General features: G+C 37.9%; 1 protein-coding gene across 3 annotated transcripts in view; it reads right to left on the bottom strand.

Annotated features, from left to right (window-relative positions):
• The window catches only part of sntg2 (syntrophin, gamma 2), a 68,164-nt gene that overhangs the window by 36,503 nt on the left and 14,836 nt on the right, over positions 1-16,825 (bottom strand). Inside the window, exons 2-8 of one of the 3 annotated variants that reach the window (XM_067480862.1) lie at positions 9,834-9,971; positions 9,662-9,718; positions 9,447-9,504; positions 8,017-8,060; positions 6,744-6,785; positions 5,580-5,667; positions 2,861-2,949 (exon numbers count right to left, since the gene is read on the bottom strand). In XM_067480862.1, coding sequence (XP_067336963.1) covers positions 2,861-2,949; positions 5,580-5,667; positions 6,744-6,785; positions 8,017-8,060; positions 9,447-9,504; positions 9,662-9,718; positions 9,834-9,971 — 516 coding nt within the window. The remainder of the gene's footprint in view (positions 1-2,860; positions 2,950-5,579; positions 5,668-6,743; positions 6,786-8,016; positions 8,061-9,446; positions 9,505-9,661; positions 9,719-9,833; positions 9,972-16,825) is intronic. The other 2 variants (XM_067480863.1, XM_067480864.1) reach the window with 2 other exon arrangements.

The raw sequence follows: 16,825 nt of genomic DNA, 5'->3' as shown, positions 1-16,825 counted from the left end.
AAAATTTAAGCCAATGTGCTTCATAGTTCTGTACCATGTGCAGCACAGTGGATTTACGTACGGAGACATTTAATAGGTAACCATGACCTTAACCTGGGATATTTTTCTAGGACGAATGGCCACGACAGAGATATACAGTATGTCTTCAGAAGTCGGTGCTGTATTTTTCATATTGACACAAGTAATAAACTGACTGTTTCACAAATTTCTTGGCAAGGTTGAAATATTTCTCTATGGTATCTGCTGTCACAGTACAGTGACCCTCCTCCAACCATGTCGTCCCAGCAGCATAAACTGCAATCACAGCCATTACCTCTGTAAGACTGTGTTACATCACCAGCACCAGCTTTGCAGGTTAACAAAAAGTCAAATGAATGATTTCAACTGTTCTTTTTGACCTTTTTCTCCCTACAAACCCACGGCCACTGATTGAACTTCAGTGTGGTTTTTCACAGGAGATCAATCCGGTATTTGTGTTGCTTTATTGCTAAGGTGTGCGGTAATCACATATCGATCAAATGGCTGCGGAGATGAGATGAAAATTAATAAATGATCTAATCCTCCACATTCTACATCTAATAATCAGTATCTATTTCACTCCCCACTCCCTTTTTTGTGAAAGTCTAGAAAAACAGAACCAGTTTGTACATCAAATCTGATCAGATAAGCTACAACATAAAGACAAACATCCTACTTTATGAGAAAAATTGTCAAAGCTGAAATGAATGCCAGGACTTTCCCCTAATGTAAGATAATCACATTAATTAAATCAAAGCACATTCCTTTACATTACATTGATAAAATGTCTTTACATGTCAACAAAACCATTATTTGTCTTGTTTTTAATTACAATTTTTAGGGACACAAAAACCTGATATAATTTCACAATAAGATAAAATAAAATGCATCTACCATTCGTAAAAAGACTTTTTGAAACTGAGGACTGCTTTCCTCATTTTAAAACTTGTTCCAAGCAAAGTCTCTTGCATCAATCACTGGAGTTAAGATTTAGATTTATAAAATCCACAGAACTTGCCAACGCATTCTGTATGCTTGCAGCTAACAACCTAGTTTACTTCACCTCTGGGCCTTTTTTTAAATTTATTTTGTGGTGGAAGAACAACAGAGAAAGTTGCTAAGATAAGTTTCATTTTCTATCCCTCTGCCACAGGAACAGTTCCACAGAAGTCAGCTATCAGGGCCTGAAGCAACACTGGACAGACAAACTGAATCCTAGTATATATGCGAAGCGGATGTTATGGATTATTTCACACTTAACATGTCAAAGTCAAAGTGGATTTGTAGGAGCCACAGTCCACAAAGAGAGGCAGAGGCTCAGGCTGCTGCTGATAGTGCAGCTGCTGCTGCCTGGCTAGTGGTCAGCTCTGCTGACCAAGCTAGAATGATAAAAACAGAGCCTTGGTGGCCAATAGTTGGCACTTTTGCCCTCACTAACCTCTACAGTGTTATTTTATCATTAATGTAGTGAGACACCAACAGATTATTGGACAAATTGGACACTACATTTTGAGTGTTTTAACAAGCTACTGTAAAGAAATGTGTTTGCATACTGCTGACAATCTACAGTAAGGTGTCATGTTGTCTTATTACTATTTAGGTTTTATTCAGGCCTAAATAATTTGACTAATTACTCAACCCCATAAAAACTATTCACTTTTAACTTTCATTTTTTTATGGAGGACAACTCACATCATCTTCTAATTCATGAAAGCAGGTACATGTACTATAGAAATAAAATAATGTACACTGATACTCAAGCTAATCTACTGGAGCTGCATTGTCTTCACTGTCTTGAAGCAATAGGGTCCACACATTATCCAAACTCAACAAAACCCAGGTGTTCCCTGAATGAAGCCTTAAATATCCTTAGCCAGCAACATAACAAGACACAGAATGTATATTATTAATCTATGAAGTAGCCGGGAGGCAAGATTTGAGGCTCCTTTTTCTACCTCTATGCTCCTCCCCAACTTAATACAGTACATATCAAACAAGGATGTCCACTGCACTTAGTCAAACTCAAAACAATCCAGCTCCTGTATACCAACAAACAAGCTCATAATATAGAACTGTATGTGGCATTAATTACTACATTTAAAACTGTAATTCCTTACATTGGTTTTTAGAGTCAAAGCATAATGAAAAATATTCTATTTAAATTAAGATGACCACACAGCTTTGGCTGATGTATGTGTCCAGCTGTTAAGCAGAAGGCTACACAGTGTTGTTGGCTGCTTAACTTGAGCCTTTCGAACCACATGATCATATTTCAATTTTGTCTTGGACTACTGTATAATGTTAAGGGCATTATGCAGATAGATTATCTTAAAAGATGTTTAGTTACCAGCAAATTGTGTTTCCCCCCAAAGACAGTCTGCAAAACAGGCTCTTTAAGCAGGAGCATCATTTGTCAATATGACTGGCGCTGACAGTCTTAATGGACTGCTAATGGACATCTTGTACATCTTGAACACAGCTCATTGTAGGCCATGTCTAAAGTTCCAGCTATGGGATTTGTAAAATGTATGTGCAGGTTCAAAAGCATATGTATCTAACTGCGAAGTGAACTAGTGAAAACATTTTTGTAACAGCTTATTTAGCAGACGGTAATGAGCCTCTCAGATAATGATCCCTATACTGTGTAAATACTGCATTATTTCCATGGGTCCTTATGCCATCTTAAACATTAAACTAATAAATGATGTTCACTTTAGCTTATTCTGCTTTAATTACATTTGCAGTTATCTGTCCCCTAAAGAATAAAACAAGAAAAGAAAAAAAAGGTACCAAACACAGCCTAATCGATATTGCACTTGCAGTATTAAATAGATATTCTTACTGTGTTGTTTCCATTTCCATTTAAGTGTAAGCCACTGTCGAAGAGTGGAGAGGACACTCTGCTGTGATTTGTGGAGGGCCCAGGAGAACCTTAGGAAACAAAGACAGGAGTAGCTATGACTCATGTTCTTCAGAAAAAGGCTTCACAGTGAATCATTGTTAAACATTTGGCCCAACTTGGTGTTGTGTCTATTATTTTATTGCTTCAGAAACAGAAACAACAAGTCAAGAGTTTCACCTAAAGCTGAAATAAACCATGATTCAGTCGATGGTGTTAAATTGTAAGGTTTATTACTGGCTTTGTTCTAGTGACCGGACCTAAAACTGTGCAGACCATAAACAGCATCCGAAAGGAAAAAATGCAGCACGAATTAATTTGAAGTTGAAATGATATCAGAGGTTCTTCTGATTCACTCACACTAAAGGAAGGGAACCAGCTGCCAGCTTCTTGTGCTCATCATTTGTATCATGGTAAAACAAAGGACAGTTCAGAGGGAATTCAACTTGAATCATTCTGTTCTTGGGCAACCAACACGATTCACCGGCCAAACAACCTGCAGCAAAACCTGAGCATCTCTGCTCTGACACCTTCCTCCTGTATGAATGTTAATATACTGGCATAATGTGAGGGCTGAATTACTCCCAGCCCTGACTTTGAATTTGGGAGAATGTGTTGGTTTATCAACTAAGCCATAAATATTTCTGCACATCTATTAGTATTAATTATTTTTCTACATCTGTGTACTTATCATAATTAGGTAAATTGTACAAAATGATCATTATGTTTGCTGGCAGAGACGGAAATAAGTTGTATTACATGGTGTGAATTCACTTTTTCCTCACAGCTAATTCATCAGACAACAATTGTTAGTGGCTCAGCAGTGTAGATGTTTTCATGTAACACACAACTGATCATCTGAAGATCCAGATGTGATGCCCAGTGATGATTCCTATCAAATCTGTGTCAGCTTAGATTAGCATAAAGACTTAAGACACAAGAAATAGCTGAACCTTGCCCTGTCCAAAAATTGTAAAAAGAAAATAAATGAATCCTTCCATCTCCAGCCTTCCATCTCGTCTAAAACTCCCTAATCAGCATGTCATGTTGTTTGATATGTTGAAAAATTCAGCCATTTGCGGGGGTTATGTGCCATGCCACACTTAGATAGGGGATATCAAAAATATTTTACCAAAATTTTAATTCAAGGTCAACTTATTATTTTATTCCACAGCTTTTAACCAAATCTCATATTCTTCCGTAAAGAGTTTCCCCAGATTCAAACAACTTTTAAATCAGACTCCATATCAGCAGTCAACATATTCAGGGATTCAAGGATTTAGACCGAGATGAAGTCCAAAAATACTTAATTAAGACTTCCCTAATATTTATTCATGAGTACAATCACCACATGTTAAAGGGGCTTTGCTAAATGTGTGATCCAACTGTATTAAGTGTGTATATAACTGTGTACTATATCACTATCCCTAACAGGAAGTCACGGGTATTTGGTTAGATGGTGTAAAGCTGTACAATGGTGGAAAAAAAAAACATTGGAAATTAATTGGAATGAATAATAGAATGATTAGGATGATAACTGTAGTTACAACACAACTGATCTATGCTCTGTGCAGTCTCTGAGCTCCAAACAGCTTGCGTTGTGAATGATGCTCAATTTTAAGTAATTAAATAAGTAAATAAATATACTGCGTTTACAGTTCAGCAAAGAAATGTGTGTGTTCAAGGAACAGCCTCTTTTTAACACTTCAAGGACAGCTATGTAACTGGTTTTACTGCATCCAATACCATAAGCAGTTATGAGCTGTGACTGCTTTTCTGATTTCCAAAAAGAAAATGCAATGTGAATGCTTCGGCACTGAAAGGATTTTCCAAGCAAAAGTGAAAAGAAGCGGAACTGTTTTTGCTGAACGAAATGTCACCTCTTTATAAACTGGTTAGGCAAACAAGCCTTATAGAATAGTGTCCTTTATAAGCTGAACGTTTAGAAGTTTGAACGGTGTTTCCAGCTGAAAGTCTGCCGAAGTAGTTAGGCACCGAAAAGCGTACAGAAGTACAGAAGTACCTACTGTGATTGCTGTTTTTGGACGTCATCATCCTTTTTGTAGCTGAAATAGTTACATGCAACTTACTTTTGATAAAAGGACTATCAAGGACTAAATAATGTTACATCTGATGAACTTGAGGGAAAAGAACCACGTGATTTTTTTGAGATTCTTGGCCTTGTCATACAACTGACTGTAAACAGTCCACATGTGCATATTGTGAAGGTGATACTGAAACAATTTATCACGCAGCCCTAAAATGGTGTTAATGTTTTCATAGCTAAACGATAACCTTTTAAAATGTATCAAATTACTCTGTCTTCTCACCTTTAGCTGCATCTCTGCATTTCTCAGTGTTGACTGGCTCCACATGAATTATTATAGTGTCTTTGTTTTCATCTCACCAAACTGCTGAAGGTAAGAACAGGGGCAGGGAGCTGCAGCTCTAGGTTTGTGACATTACTGCTAACCTCAGGCCACTGTGCATTTACAATTTATTAATGTGAAATAAATGCTCACCTATTGAACGGCTCTGAACTGTTAAGGTGACCAAAAAGAAAATTGCCCATAAATATGGCTTATGCCTTTATTGCTGAAAATGCTTGGTAAAAGAAGGCTTATTGGGAGCTTACATGCCATTATAACTACTGGAATCTTACCTAGAGGCAGTTTTAGAAATGATGGGACTTCTCGCAGGTAGCGAACTGTGATGGTGACCTCATCTCCAGCAGTGCGCAAGAGGTGAACCTGATGGGAAGAAGAGAGAGATTCAAATAGATAGCAAGAGGGAGAGATAGAGAGAGAGAGAGAGAGAGAGAGAAATTGTGGGTGATGCAGCGAGATAAAATGTAATCTCATATAAATGAAACAAGCCACATTCGTGTCAAGCTGTACACAGTCTGAGCAAACAAAATGTAACAGGAGATGAGTGACAAATATGTAATCATACGTTAAAGCCTGACTGAAGTGGCTTCATTTAAATCATCAATCACTGAAGACTGGCGTTTCGTGTGACGGGCGGCGGTAAAGTGACAGCAGACACCACGAAGTACGTTCTCAATCTCTGATTATCTGATGTCTAAGTGATGTAAAACACGTCCTCAAAGATGTCAAGTCATGGTTTTAAACACCCATTCAACTAACGTATAAAGATGAAATATTAAATTGGTCTTTCATGTATGTTGGCAAATATATAAAATAAAACTTAAAAAAAAGTAAAAGTAACTTGGAAGATTTTTGGATCCTCTATGTGCACATCTGCTATCAGGTCCTTTGCGTACAGTATGTGTGTTACTTTAGCCTGAGCATCTGTCAGCGCTGAGAGTGCGACAGCCTGCCATTAAAAGCTCTGGATTTTGTTCTGAAGAGAAAATGCTCATTATGTGTTTCGATGCTCTGAAGGTGAATATAGTGAACAGCTGTTTCGAGCTGCACGAAAAGCCAGATGACAGACGTGGGAAGAGTGTGTGTGGGAGATGGGGGATGGTGGCAGAGAATATAGAGAATATGTAACAAAGTGAGAAGCTAAACTGGGGAGACACTGAGCAAGAAAATAATAATAATAATTTAAAAAAAAGCTACAATCAGTGTGTAAAAATGTCTGCCAAACATTAGTTGCCTCATTTCTTCCAAACCAATCTACTCCCTTTCACTCTTTTCAATTTGTCACAGTTTAAACCAAAATAAAGACAGTTTCCTGCCAAGATGGAAACTCAGATAGTTAATTAGCACCTCTGTGTTGATAACCAGTGGGACTTAACCTGGGGGAAAGGGTGGAACAATAATGGATGGATGGGGATTCAATTAATTACAAATATACTCACAACTTCCTCATGAGTACAATGCTCTACATTTATGCCATTGACCTAAAGAAACCAACAGAGAGAGGTGAAAATTATATAAGTGAATATATAATAAAGAATGTGAGTAGTTTATTAAGTATATATTGGTGTGCAGCAGGGGTGGAAAGAAGAGAGGGAAGACAAGTCCCCTTACATTTCTATGGGAGTGTGTGATTGGTCCACAAGAACAACGCGGTGCAAAACTCCTCAAAATACTTTAAAAAGGCCACAAAGAGCCACAAATCAGCAACAAAATTAAGAAAAAATGGTCAATGCAAAAAGGACAAAACTAAAGAAAGAGAAGCAAAAATGCCCACAATGAAATGCAAAATGACTAGTTAATTAAAAAAAAAAAAAGAGTAGGAATACAACAAAAAGACATGGGAAATAACAGAAACAAGTGTCACAAGAGACACAAAACAACCACAAAGAAACATAAAATGACCACCGTCAACACTCAGCAGGCCTCAAGTCTTAGAATCCACATACATGGCTGATGGGCATTTGGTGCTGCAAACATAAACTACTTATTGATACGGCTGTATGTTTTAACTATTATGCACCATCACAGAAAACTGGGGTATGTGTTCCAGTCTGGTTCCTCCATACCCCTGATGCCCGAGTTTTTAAACCTGCCTCTCTTGCTTTGGTTTAAAGCATGTAAATAGATTCAATTTTTCTGCAGCCTGACAATTCAAATAAGCTATATTGCAAATAAATATGAAACATGGGTGATCCAAAGGTGGAAGCAATAGCAACTCAGTTCATAATATAATTCATAATAACTTGCTGAATGTCTGAATGTTAATATTCCTCGGCTGTCCAATGAATCTACTCGATATTCTAGATAAACAGCTCACCTAATAAACCTGCCAGACAGATTGAAATGAACTTGGAAAAAGATGAAATATGTATTGTTAATAAATACTAGACACTTTTGAGTTTAGATGATTATAATAATCAAAAGAAGTTATTTTTTGCTGACCATGTTACTAATCTACTATGACAAGAGACATTTGTTTGTATTTCACAAAGAGCATTTCACAAAAATATTATCTCTCAAGTGAGACTTTAAAAGACTCACTGGAATTTAACATTTGAACTTCATGATATAAACATGTTCTCTTCCTTTTTCCAGAATGAAATTACACCACAGTCAAAATAACAGGGTTCAAAGTAGATGCAACAAGTTGACACGCTTGACTGTGACCCAAATCAACCTTGAAGCAAATAAGTCACGAACTGATGTACCAACCTGCAACACAGCGTCCCCGACGAATAGCTTCCCCGTCTGATCCGCTGCAGGCGTCCATTGTCAAGTGTCAGAGGTTAATGAAAACATTACAAAATAATTGCTCATTTCATACATGGTAATGTGTTGGAAATAGCAATCAGTGTCGCTGTCTGACTAATCTCTGGCAACATCCTACAGCTCAGAGAACGAAAACAGGAAAGCATGAAATCTGAAACTAATCAGGATATCAACTCATTTGCAGTGGTATGGGAGGAAACAATGAAAGCTCTGTTGTGAAAAGATTTGTAAGGCTCTGTGAAAAGGGCTTTTACCATCCTCTGGAATACAGTTTGAAGCCATGATATTCAAATCGGTCTTATGAGGGACGTGGACAAAAAGACAAATTAGAGGGAGACGATTCACTCACACGATGCTCTGATATTGAATCCTAGCGGGACACTGAGAGGTCATCAGCTCATACCGTTTTACATCATTAAAGTATTTTCTTTTCCATCAAGAAAGCTGCATGCTCACATTACGTTTCTGCTGGATACTTCTTCTTACTTTGTGTTTCTTTTTGCATGGCCAATGTTGAAGAAAAAAACAAAAAACACACTTTGATATTAGGTTGGAAAGTGAGGGACACAGTGAGAGTCCCATGTATGGAACCTGTGCTCATGACAAAACATGTTTTATCTCTCATTTTCAAAAGCAAATTCTGGCTCAGGTCCACATAATTTGCTTCGATTTTCCTAGTGAACTGTATTTATTGGAGTCACACAGTGGATACCTGGATTGATTTGACATATATGTGCAAATAAAACACACCACTGTATACAAGTACCCGCACGTCACTGTGTCTCAGGGCAAAATTCAAGCTTGAAGCCCCAGAAATTGTAGAATTCATCATGGCAAGACACTGACGTGAAGTGTCGAGGCAAGACACTGATTGCTAACCAAAAACCCCCATAGATCATCTGTGGAGAGACTAGAAGATGGTCTTTCATAGGCGCTTTTCAGCTAATCTGTTGACAAGTGAGAGGATCTGCCAGGAAGAATGGGATGATCTGCCCAAAGCCAGTTTAGCAAAAGCTTGTAGAAACTTACCCAAGAAGACTCAAAGCTACTGGTGCTGCCAAAGTGGCTTCTACGCAGAACTGAATTAATGGTCTGAATTTTTTTGTATGAGAGATTAGAATAGAAATGTTTTCTAGTTTACAATGATCATCGTGGATTATTGAGTGATCTAAAAAAGCCAACCCAGTGCAGGAAATCTGAAACTTGGTGTTGCTCTAAAACTAACTTTTTATGTGAGTTTGAATGTCACCTGTAAAATATTCATCTAACTCTACAGTATCGATATTTCTACAATCAACTTGATGATATTTACCAATGCGCTGACAACATTTTCCAGCTTCCCATTACAGTATTGAGAAAAAGCACTTTCTTACCTACTTGGTCTTTGAAAATCTTTGATATAACCACAGGCACGTTGTGCTCTGCACCTCCCTGAAAAGCGGGAGAAAAAGATGAGAATGAATATTATTGAGTTTTGACGGGGAAACCTGGTGCCAAAACAGTTTTCGCAGACAAACAGTCATCTGTGCTACCCAAAGCCTTTTCATTTTCACTTGAGTCTCTCCATAATCAAAACTTATCTGCTTACTTTGATGCTTAAGCCCAGACCGCCAGTCGCCTGTCTTCGCAGTACAACAGTTCTGTGCTTTAGAAAGTGGGAGTTTCTTATTGGCAAAAGGATATTGTGTAAATTGAAACAGTATTATGGAGTTATGTGGCATGAATTACAATGCAAGTCTCAAGCCCTCGGGCGCACTTACATTTACTTGGGATTCACTTCCACTTGTGCAAACCACATCCAGCTTCTGTATGGTTAAAACTTCTTTGGTCAATTTCAGGCAGACATCATAGGTATTGTTGGTCTCCTCATTGTACAGCAAAGCAATTCCAGATTTTGTCTGTTGAAATTGAGAAGAGCATTGACATTTTGCCAAGCAGAGCAATTACACAATGAACATTTTAATCTTCTTTTCTCAGTGTGTCATTTGTGTACCCCATTCTACTGGTGTAGTTTTGGGTTAATTGGTTTTGCTTGACATTGTCAAAGTGTGAACGTTTGTGTGGGAGGGGGGGAGGAAAAAAAAAGGATTTGGATTTTATATCTTTACCTTACAAAAAAAGGGGATACACAAAAGTTCAGGCAATTGCACTAGACAATTTAAGTTTGAGGACAGAAATGACAACAGTGGCCAACTCTAGATAAAAGAAGGCAGCTCAGGCGTCACATTTTACATTATGACTATCTCTGTGTAGGTGAAGATTCCACAAATACCTGTAACCTAACACAGTGCGGATTAATCTAACCCTCAAACCTAATGCATTATTCTCTGATCTTTTACTGCTTAGTCGCTATCTGCCAATGCCAAATAGAATGAAATACTTTAACAAAACCCTGAAGTTGCTTTAATGAATCCGAAATAGCTTGAACTTTTTAAATAAGAGATTAAGTAAATGGCAGCCAAGTGGAGTGGGAATCCTACAGGGCTGTTTGTCAGCACTAAGGGTACAGCTCAGGGGTTTCCAATCATTTGTCTCACATCCTAATCAGATGAACTCAAGTGCCCCTTCATTGGAGCCATTATTCAAACGGGCTTTTGAATACATTTTTTTTTAATGCTATCGATTAAATAAGACCGGATTTTTTCACCCCATCAAAGACATGTTAATGCTTAAATCATTTATTATTTGGATTCGTCTCACTTGGCCAAATTTGTCTTTATCACTATTCCTAAATCTTACTCAGGTTAGTGGGAGGCCTGTCCTATAAACAACAGCTGGTAGGTAATAGTTATTGTGACAATCATTTTAATGAGGATAAACTGCTTTGTGTGTGTGTGTGTACGTTTTTTGTCTCTACAATGTGCCAGACACAGAAGAGTTATTTCAGATATGTCACCCCTCTAAACATTTCTAAAAAGGTGGCTGTGGTCACAAAACACAGGTCTTTCCACAGGCAGCTGGAGTTTAGGATTGGAAACAACTGGCATTAATCTTATTGAACCAGTCATGTGACGAGCCACCGTATCCGGTTGTCCTAATACATGTTTTCATTAGACCCCTGCCTGAACGGGGGCATTTTTTCCACAAAGGTTCCAAATTGTCCCAACGACCAATGAATGTAAACACTGAAGGACTTACAGCCCCAACCTTACAGTGCCACACCCATGAGTTGTTTTTATCATTGCTTGAAATTAGCTTTGAAACTATTTTTTTTTTTAAATGATTCACTGATTCTGTTTTTAACTAATGAACGGTGAACATTCTAGGCTCCATGAATGAAGACACCTTTACTCCTGTTTGAAAATAATAAACACAACTTGTCATGAGCCAACCTGTCATCTTCTTTTCCTTTAGGCTGTTACCATTCAGGGGTCGCCACAGCGAATCATGTGCCTCCATCTAACCCCATACTCTGCATCCTCTTCTCTCACACCATCTAACATGAGCTGTCCCTCTGATGTACTAATTCCTGATCCTATGCTCATCTCTCCCAAAGAGAACCTCAGCATCTTACGCTCTGCTACCTCAAGCTCTGCATCCTGTTTTTTCTTCTTCTTCTTCTTCTTCAAAAAAGAAACATTCAACCAAGTCAAACCTCCGTAAACGGCTCCTGTTTTATTGGTATTTTTTTCAAACATTGTTTAAGAGCAGAGTTCATGTGACTAGGAGGATGTTGTTCACACCATTTCAAGAGAAATATACCATTATGGGTTTCACAAAAGATTTGTTGCAATATCCTTCTGTTGTATTTCAGTTCTGGTGTCCACCCCCTCTCTTATCTGATACTGTGGCAGGTTCTACCCGACAGGCTTCCTTTCTGGGTGAAGTATTATCAAATGCCTCCTACAGCTCTGTTCACAGTAAGTGTTGCACTATGTAGAGTACCCTAACATTTTAACCCTTTTATCAACGCTTTAAACCGAGCATTTTCAAAAGACTTTACCGATAAAAAGTCATACATAAAGGTTTGTCATTATTGCTGTATCCCTATAATGCTTTATGGACAGACCCACTGAAAGTATGGTGGTTTAATAGAAATTTATTCACGATTGATTTAAAGAAATGCATGAACAGGAAATATTACTTGTTAAGTACAGCTGTGTAATAAAATTTATTTTGTTGAACCTTGATCAATTAAAAAAAAAAAAAAAAAAAAAGTATAAAATACAAATGTTAGTGGTCTGTTGACCTTTTAATAGATGATGGGTCCTTGAAGGTCCAAGTTGGAGAAAAAGATGATAATCAGTATGTGAGGAAAGTGAACTAACTCTGTTCAAAGCATCTTTGGATACAAGGTCACACTCTGTTCCCACCAAAGAAGACTGTAAATTAAAGCTTCGTCTCTGACATCTGCAAATATAGGGTGGATACAGTGAGGGAACACAAAACAAGTGTAAAGTTTTGATGTGAGCACTGGTCTTAGTGAGTGCTTGCAAAGGAAATCTGATTCATTTTATTCCTCGTCACTGACCAACGTCTGCAAACTTGTTCAGTTTAAATAATACCACACTACAAAACACAGTAACTTTATTACAGAAAAGGCAGAGAGGAAAAGTATCAATTTCTTGCCGAAAATTAAATAAAAAAAAAAATAAAATAAAACGAAATCATTTGGAGGAATCTCAGTTCTTTATGATGTCATCTGGCTGCTCATACTACAGGAGGTTGTAGTCTTGGTCAATCTGTTCCTTCAGAACTTTGAGAGTGAGAGAAATTCGGGGATGCTAAACAGGTGTACTCCTCCATCTTTGGTGTTGCATGAAAAAGCTGATCCTAAGGGGGTTTTACCAATTTAAAAACTTAAAACCCATTGACGTGAGTTTGAGTTCAATGTAACAAAGTGCCTCTTGGGTCCCTGATCATGAATCATTTTCACATTTACAATTAGGGCTTTCAAGAAAGAGCTAGACTGTAGGAAAATGTGTAGGAAGTGGGAACTGAGGTTCCCAAATAAAGCACCAGCTCTTGGGCAAATCATTTATCAGGGATGTGAGACCATGATGTATACTGTGTTCAACGCATTCTGTTTGCAGAGCCCAATATATTCAAGGTGGAATTGAGTTAAAAACTTGTGACAGCATATTCATCATGCTGACTGTGGTCAAGCTGTGTCCTCTTTTCCCTTCAAAACCTTACAGCCAAACTGTGGGGGGTGAAGCAAAAACCTAATGCAATCCAGTACTATACTATATCCAGTCTTTGTGAAGCATAGAAAGCCCATCTGGGGGGCTTTGGTTGTAGTTTATCATCGTCTTTGAGGCTTTGGTTCAAGTGGAGAAATCAAACCGACTAAAATTGCCCCCACCCAACCCTTTTTTCTTGCCCCCCCCCCCCTTTTTTTTTAAACCAAAAAAAAAAAAAAAAAAAAAGGTTTGTAAGACCCACGCTGTTTAAAAAGTATTGTGATAAGGTGACCTTTGATAAATATCATCAATTGCAGCCTACCTGAAGTAAAATGTGCAAGACTTCATGCAGAAGCAAAACCATTTTATCTACTAGTTGACAATGAGCGAGTCAGAATAATGTCACATTAGGTGTTGACCATGCAAGTCCAGATCCAGTTGTTAAGTGAAATAAACAAGCCTTTTTTATTTAATATATTTAATCCATGGAGAGGCAGCCACCCTGTCCTGACATGTTGCTTTTTTGGAAAAACTGTTCCTCATTGCAGAAGCCGTGGATATTGTATAAAACACTGTGGATAAAATGTAAATTCAATGGAAAAAAATCAACTAAACAAATGACACTGAAATTTTTTTTTGCCAAACAGATTTAGTTTCACTGCTTTGAGTCACTTAATTACGTATTGCGCTACATATTACAATATAGTTGGGTGGATCACCTTTTCAGTAATGATACAAGGTGCACTTAATGGGTAAAAGCATAATGGGTAAAAGATAACAATAAAGTAAAAACGAACCCCACCCCCTCCCATTTCTTTTTTTATTACTGTCATGCAGTTTGGTCAACAGCCACTCTTTGAATCTATTAAAGTGTTAAGTCTTGTAAACAACTGTTACTGGCTTACCAGGTGTTTCTATAGGTCACCTGTTATACAAGAAAATACATGATTGGAAAATTTGATGAGGCCTTTGTTGGACACAGAGCATAATAAATTCTACCAACTTAGAGAGTGATTGTACTAGGGCTGCACAAAAAAAAAGAGGCACGCCTTTTCACTTGTCCCTTCAGGGGTCGACACAACCACCAGGACACACCTGGTGTGGTGGGATCCCAACCCCATGCTCTACCTATTGAGCCGCCAGGCGAACTAGGCCTAGACAATTTTCACAAAAAATAAACTGCCAGTGATATTTTTTTATGATATATACAGTGCACCCACTTATTTTGACTAGGTGACTTGAGTAGCTCTATTTGTAAAGAATTACAATTACTAGAACAATTGGGATGATTTTCAAAGGCGAAACTCAACTGGACCACACTCTGTATGACTCCTGAATGCCTTGATACTGAGGTGTTGATTAATCTGCTGCTCAGAATAAACTTGTGTTAAAAACACCCAATTTCATGTTTTTACTTGAAAATTGGAGAGTTCAGTTCATTTTTAAAAAGTGCCCATTTAATGAAAAGCGCTCTACGATCACAAACACGTGGGTGATCCTACTTTTACAAACGATTTTAGAAAGGAGGGAATTTGGTAGTTTAACAGCGGTTGACTGAAGGCAGCGTTTTTGGTCAACATCATCCTTTTTGTAGTCAAATTCATTTCATACAACTGACGTGTGATAAACTCATCAAAAATGATTGATTGTTGGTTCACTGTGTATGCAGAGCCTTCATGTCCTGCATTTAGAGTATGTGATCAGATAGACTTCTCTCGTCACAGTAGATGAAAACTGTGAGGGTGCCTTTTATGTGGAGCAGAACAAAAAGTTGCAGCATGATGCGTTCGAGCTCACCTTAATAACACTGCATATCCTGTTTAGCGACTATTGCATATACGGGCACATTCACCAATGCTGAAGCAAGACATCATAGTGCCCCACATGAAACTGATGCCTAACTGCAGACTGTTAAGGTCGTGAGCTATAACAAATTAGGTCCCAGTATTATATCAAATTCCTCAGTGTGAACACGAGAAAAACGGTACAACAGTACCAGGGAAGCTATGTGCCTACAACTGCTGTGCACTAGGCAGCAAAACTTTGGACCTGTGAACACATGACCTCTGTCATATATCCACTTAGAGACTCCTGGGAACAGAAATCTTTACATGACCATGTCAAATTGAAGACAAAGGGAAAAAAAAATAAAAATAGTATTCAATGCAGTGTATTTAGCAGAATCAAAGTTACACTTTCAGTGACAACATCACTAAGACTCAATGCATAAAGGCTCACTTAGTGTCTGCAATTCAAAAGGGTTTTAAAATATGAACATGATTTCCAAAGAATGTCTCAACTTTATTCGAATGAGAAAAAATAAAAAATAAAATAAAAAAAGTTTAGAGGCATTTATTCATTTGAGACCATTTAAAGGTTTTGTTTGCTGCAGTTTTTTCTGAAATACAATAAGAAGCTCAGCAGGGGTTGCTGAATGACTTAAACAGACAAAATTCAAGGCACACCCAGTAGAGATCTTTGAAATCTCAAATCTTTTGTGAAATCAAAGAATGTCGAGGCTGATTTTGTTTTTGATGTTTTTTGCTTTTTAGTGTAGTACTTTGTTTACTCTCTGTCCGACAGACAAATCACACGGGCTAAAGAAGGACATGCCACCAGTGGAGATCTGAGATATGGTTAGGGAGAGGCCAGTGTCTGTTGATGTTTTAACTTCTGCATAACCAAGACACTAGGCACAGTAAGGACCATAGATTGAATAACATGACATTACTTGGTGACTTGGACAGTCTGTACTGCTCCTGTTGAGTATAATGAAAAGATGATAGAAAAGGTAATTTAGTATTTATCATCATCTACTATGGAAGCGAAATACTTACGTGAGCAAACCATTGAAATCCGGATGATGATAAAAAGATGTGAGTATATAAAAAGTTATAGTGTTGTTTGATGCAACAGCATGTGGGTCTAAACAACTTTAGAACACGTTAGCACAAAAAGTTAGTTCAGTTAATTGTCAATAGCCCTGTGTGTGCATGCAGTTATATCATTATAAAGTCCAGCTTTTGTAATCTGACTCTCAAAAGGATTTGAAGAGCCGACGTAACTGGATTACCTAATCCAGGATTTGAACATCCAGCATTACTCATTTGATCTTTTGGTTGTTAGGCCACATACAAAGAATAGAGCTCCAGCTGCCAACTCTGTCGTGTTTCTCCTCCTCACTCCTGTGTTTTGTGACCCATCCACCACCACAACTACTGTATATGCCCTTGTTATATTTGATACATCTGCTTGGTTCCACCAATACATGGTAATATGTCGGTACAAAGTTCCCATCAATCTAGACTGAATTGTTTGTGCAGTCCTTTTTAATTTGCTTAAGCAACAGTTCCTCTAGTCTCCTGCCTTTTTTCCTACTCTTTATGAAGTGGATTCATTGGGCTCCCTGCTGTAGATGTCAAACTTTCAGAGACACATTTCCCAGATTTAATGATCTGGCAGCATCCTTTGACTGATCTTCTAAGCAATCATGGCACATCTAAAACACAACTGAAGAATATTCATATCACAGCAAACACAGAAGGGGTGTTGTGCTGTGAGGTATTTACTTGTCCAGAAATCCCAGCAGAACAGTAGAAACACTGCCAACTTAACCACTATGGTAATGT

This window comes from Channa argus, chromosome 16 (assembly GCF_033026475.1).
Source record: "Channa argus isolate prfri chromosome 16, Channa argus male v1.0, whole genome shotgun sequence".
NCBI lineage: Eukaryota > Metazoa > Chordata > Actinopteri > Anabantiformes > Channidae > Channa > Channa argus.
The sequence above is the reverse complement of the archived record's forward strand: the minus strand, read 5'-3'. Positions and strand labels throughout refer to the sequence as shown.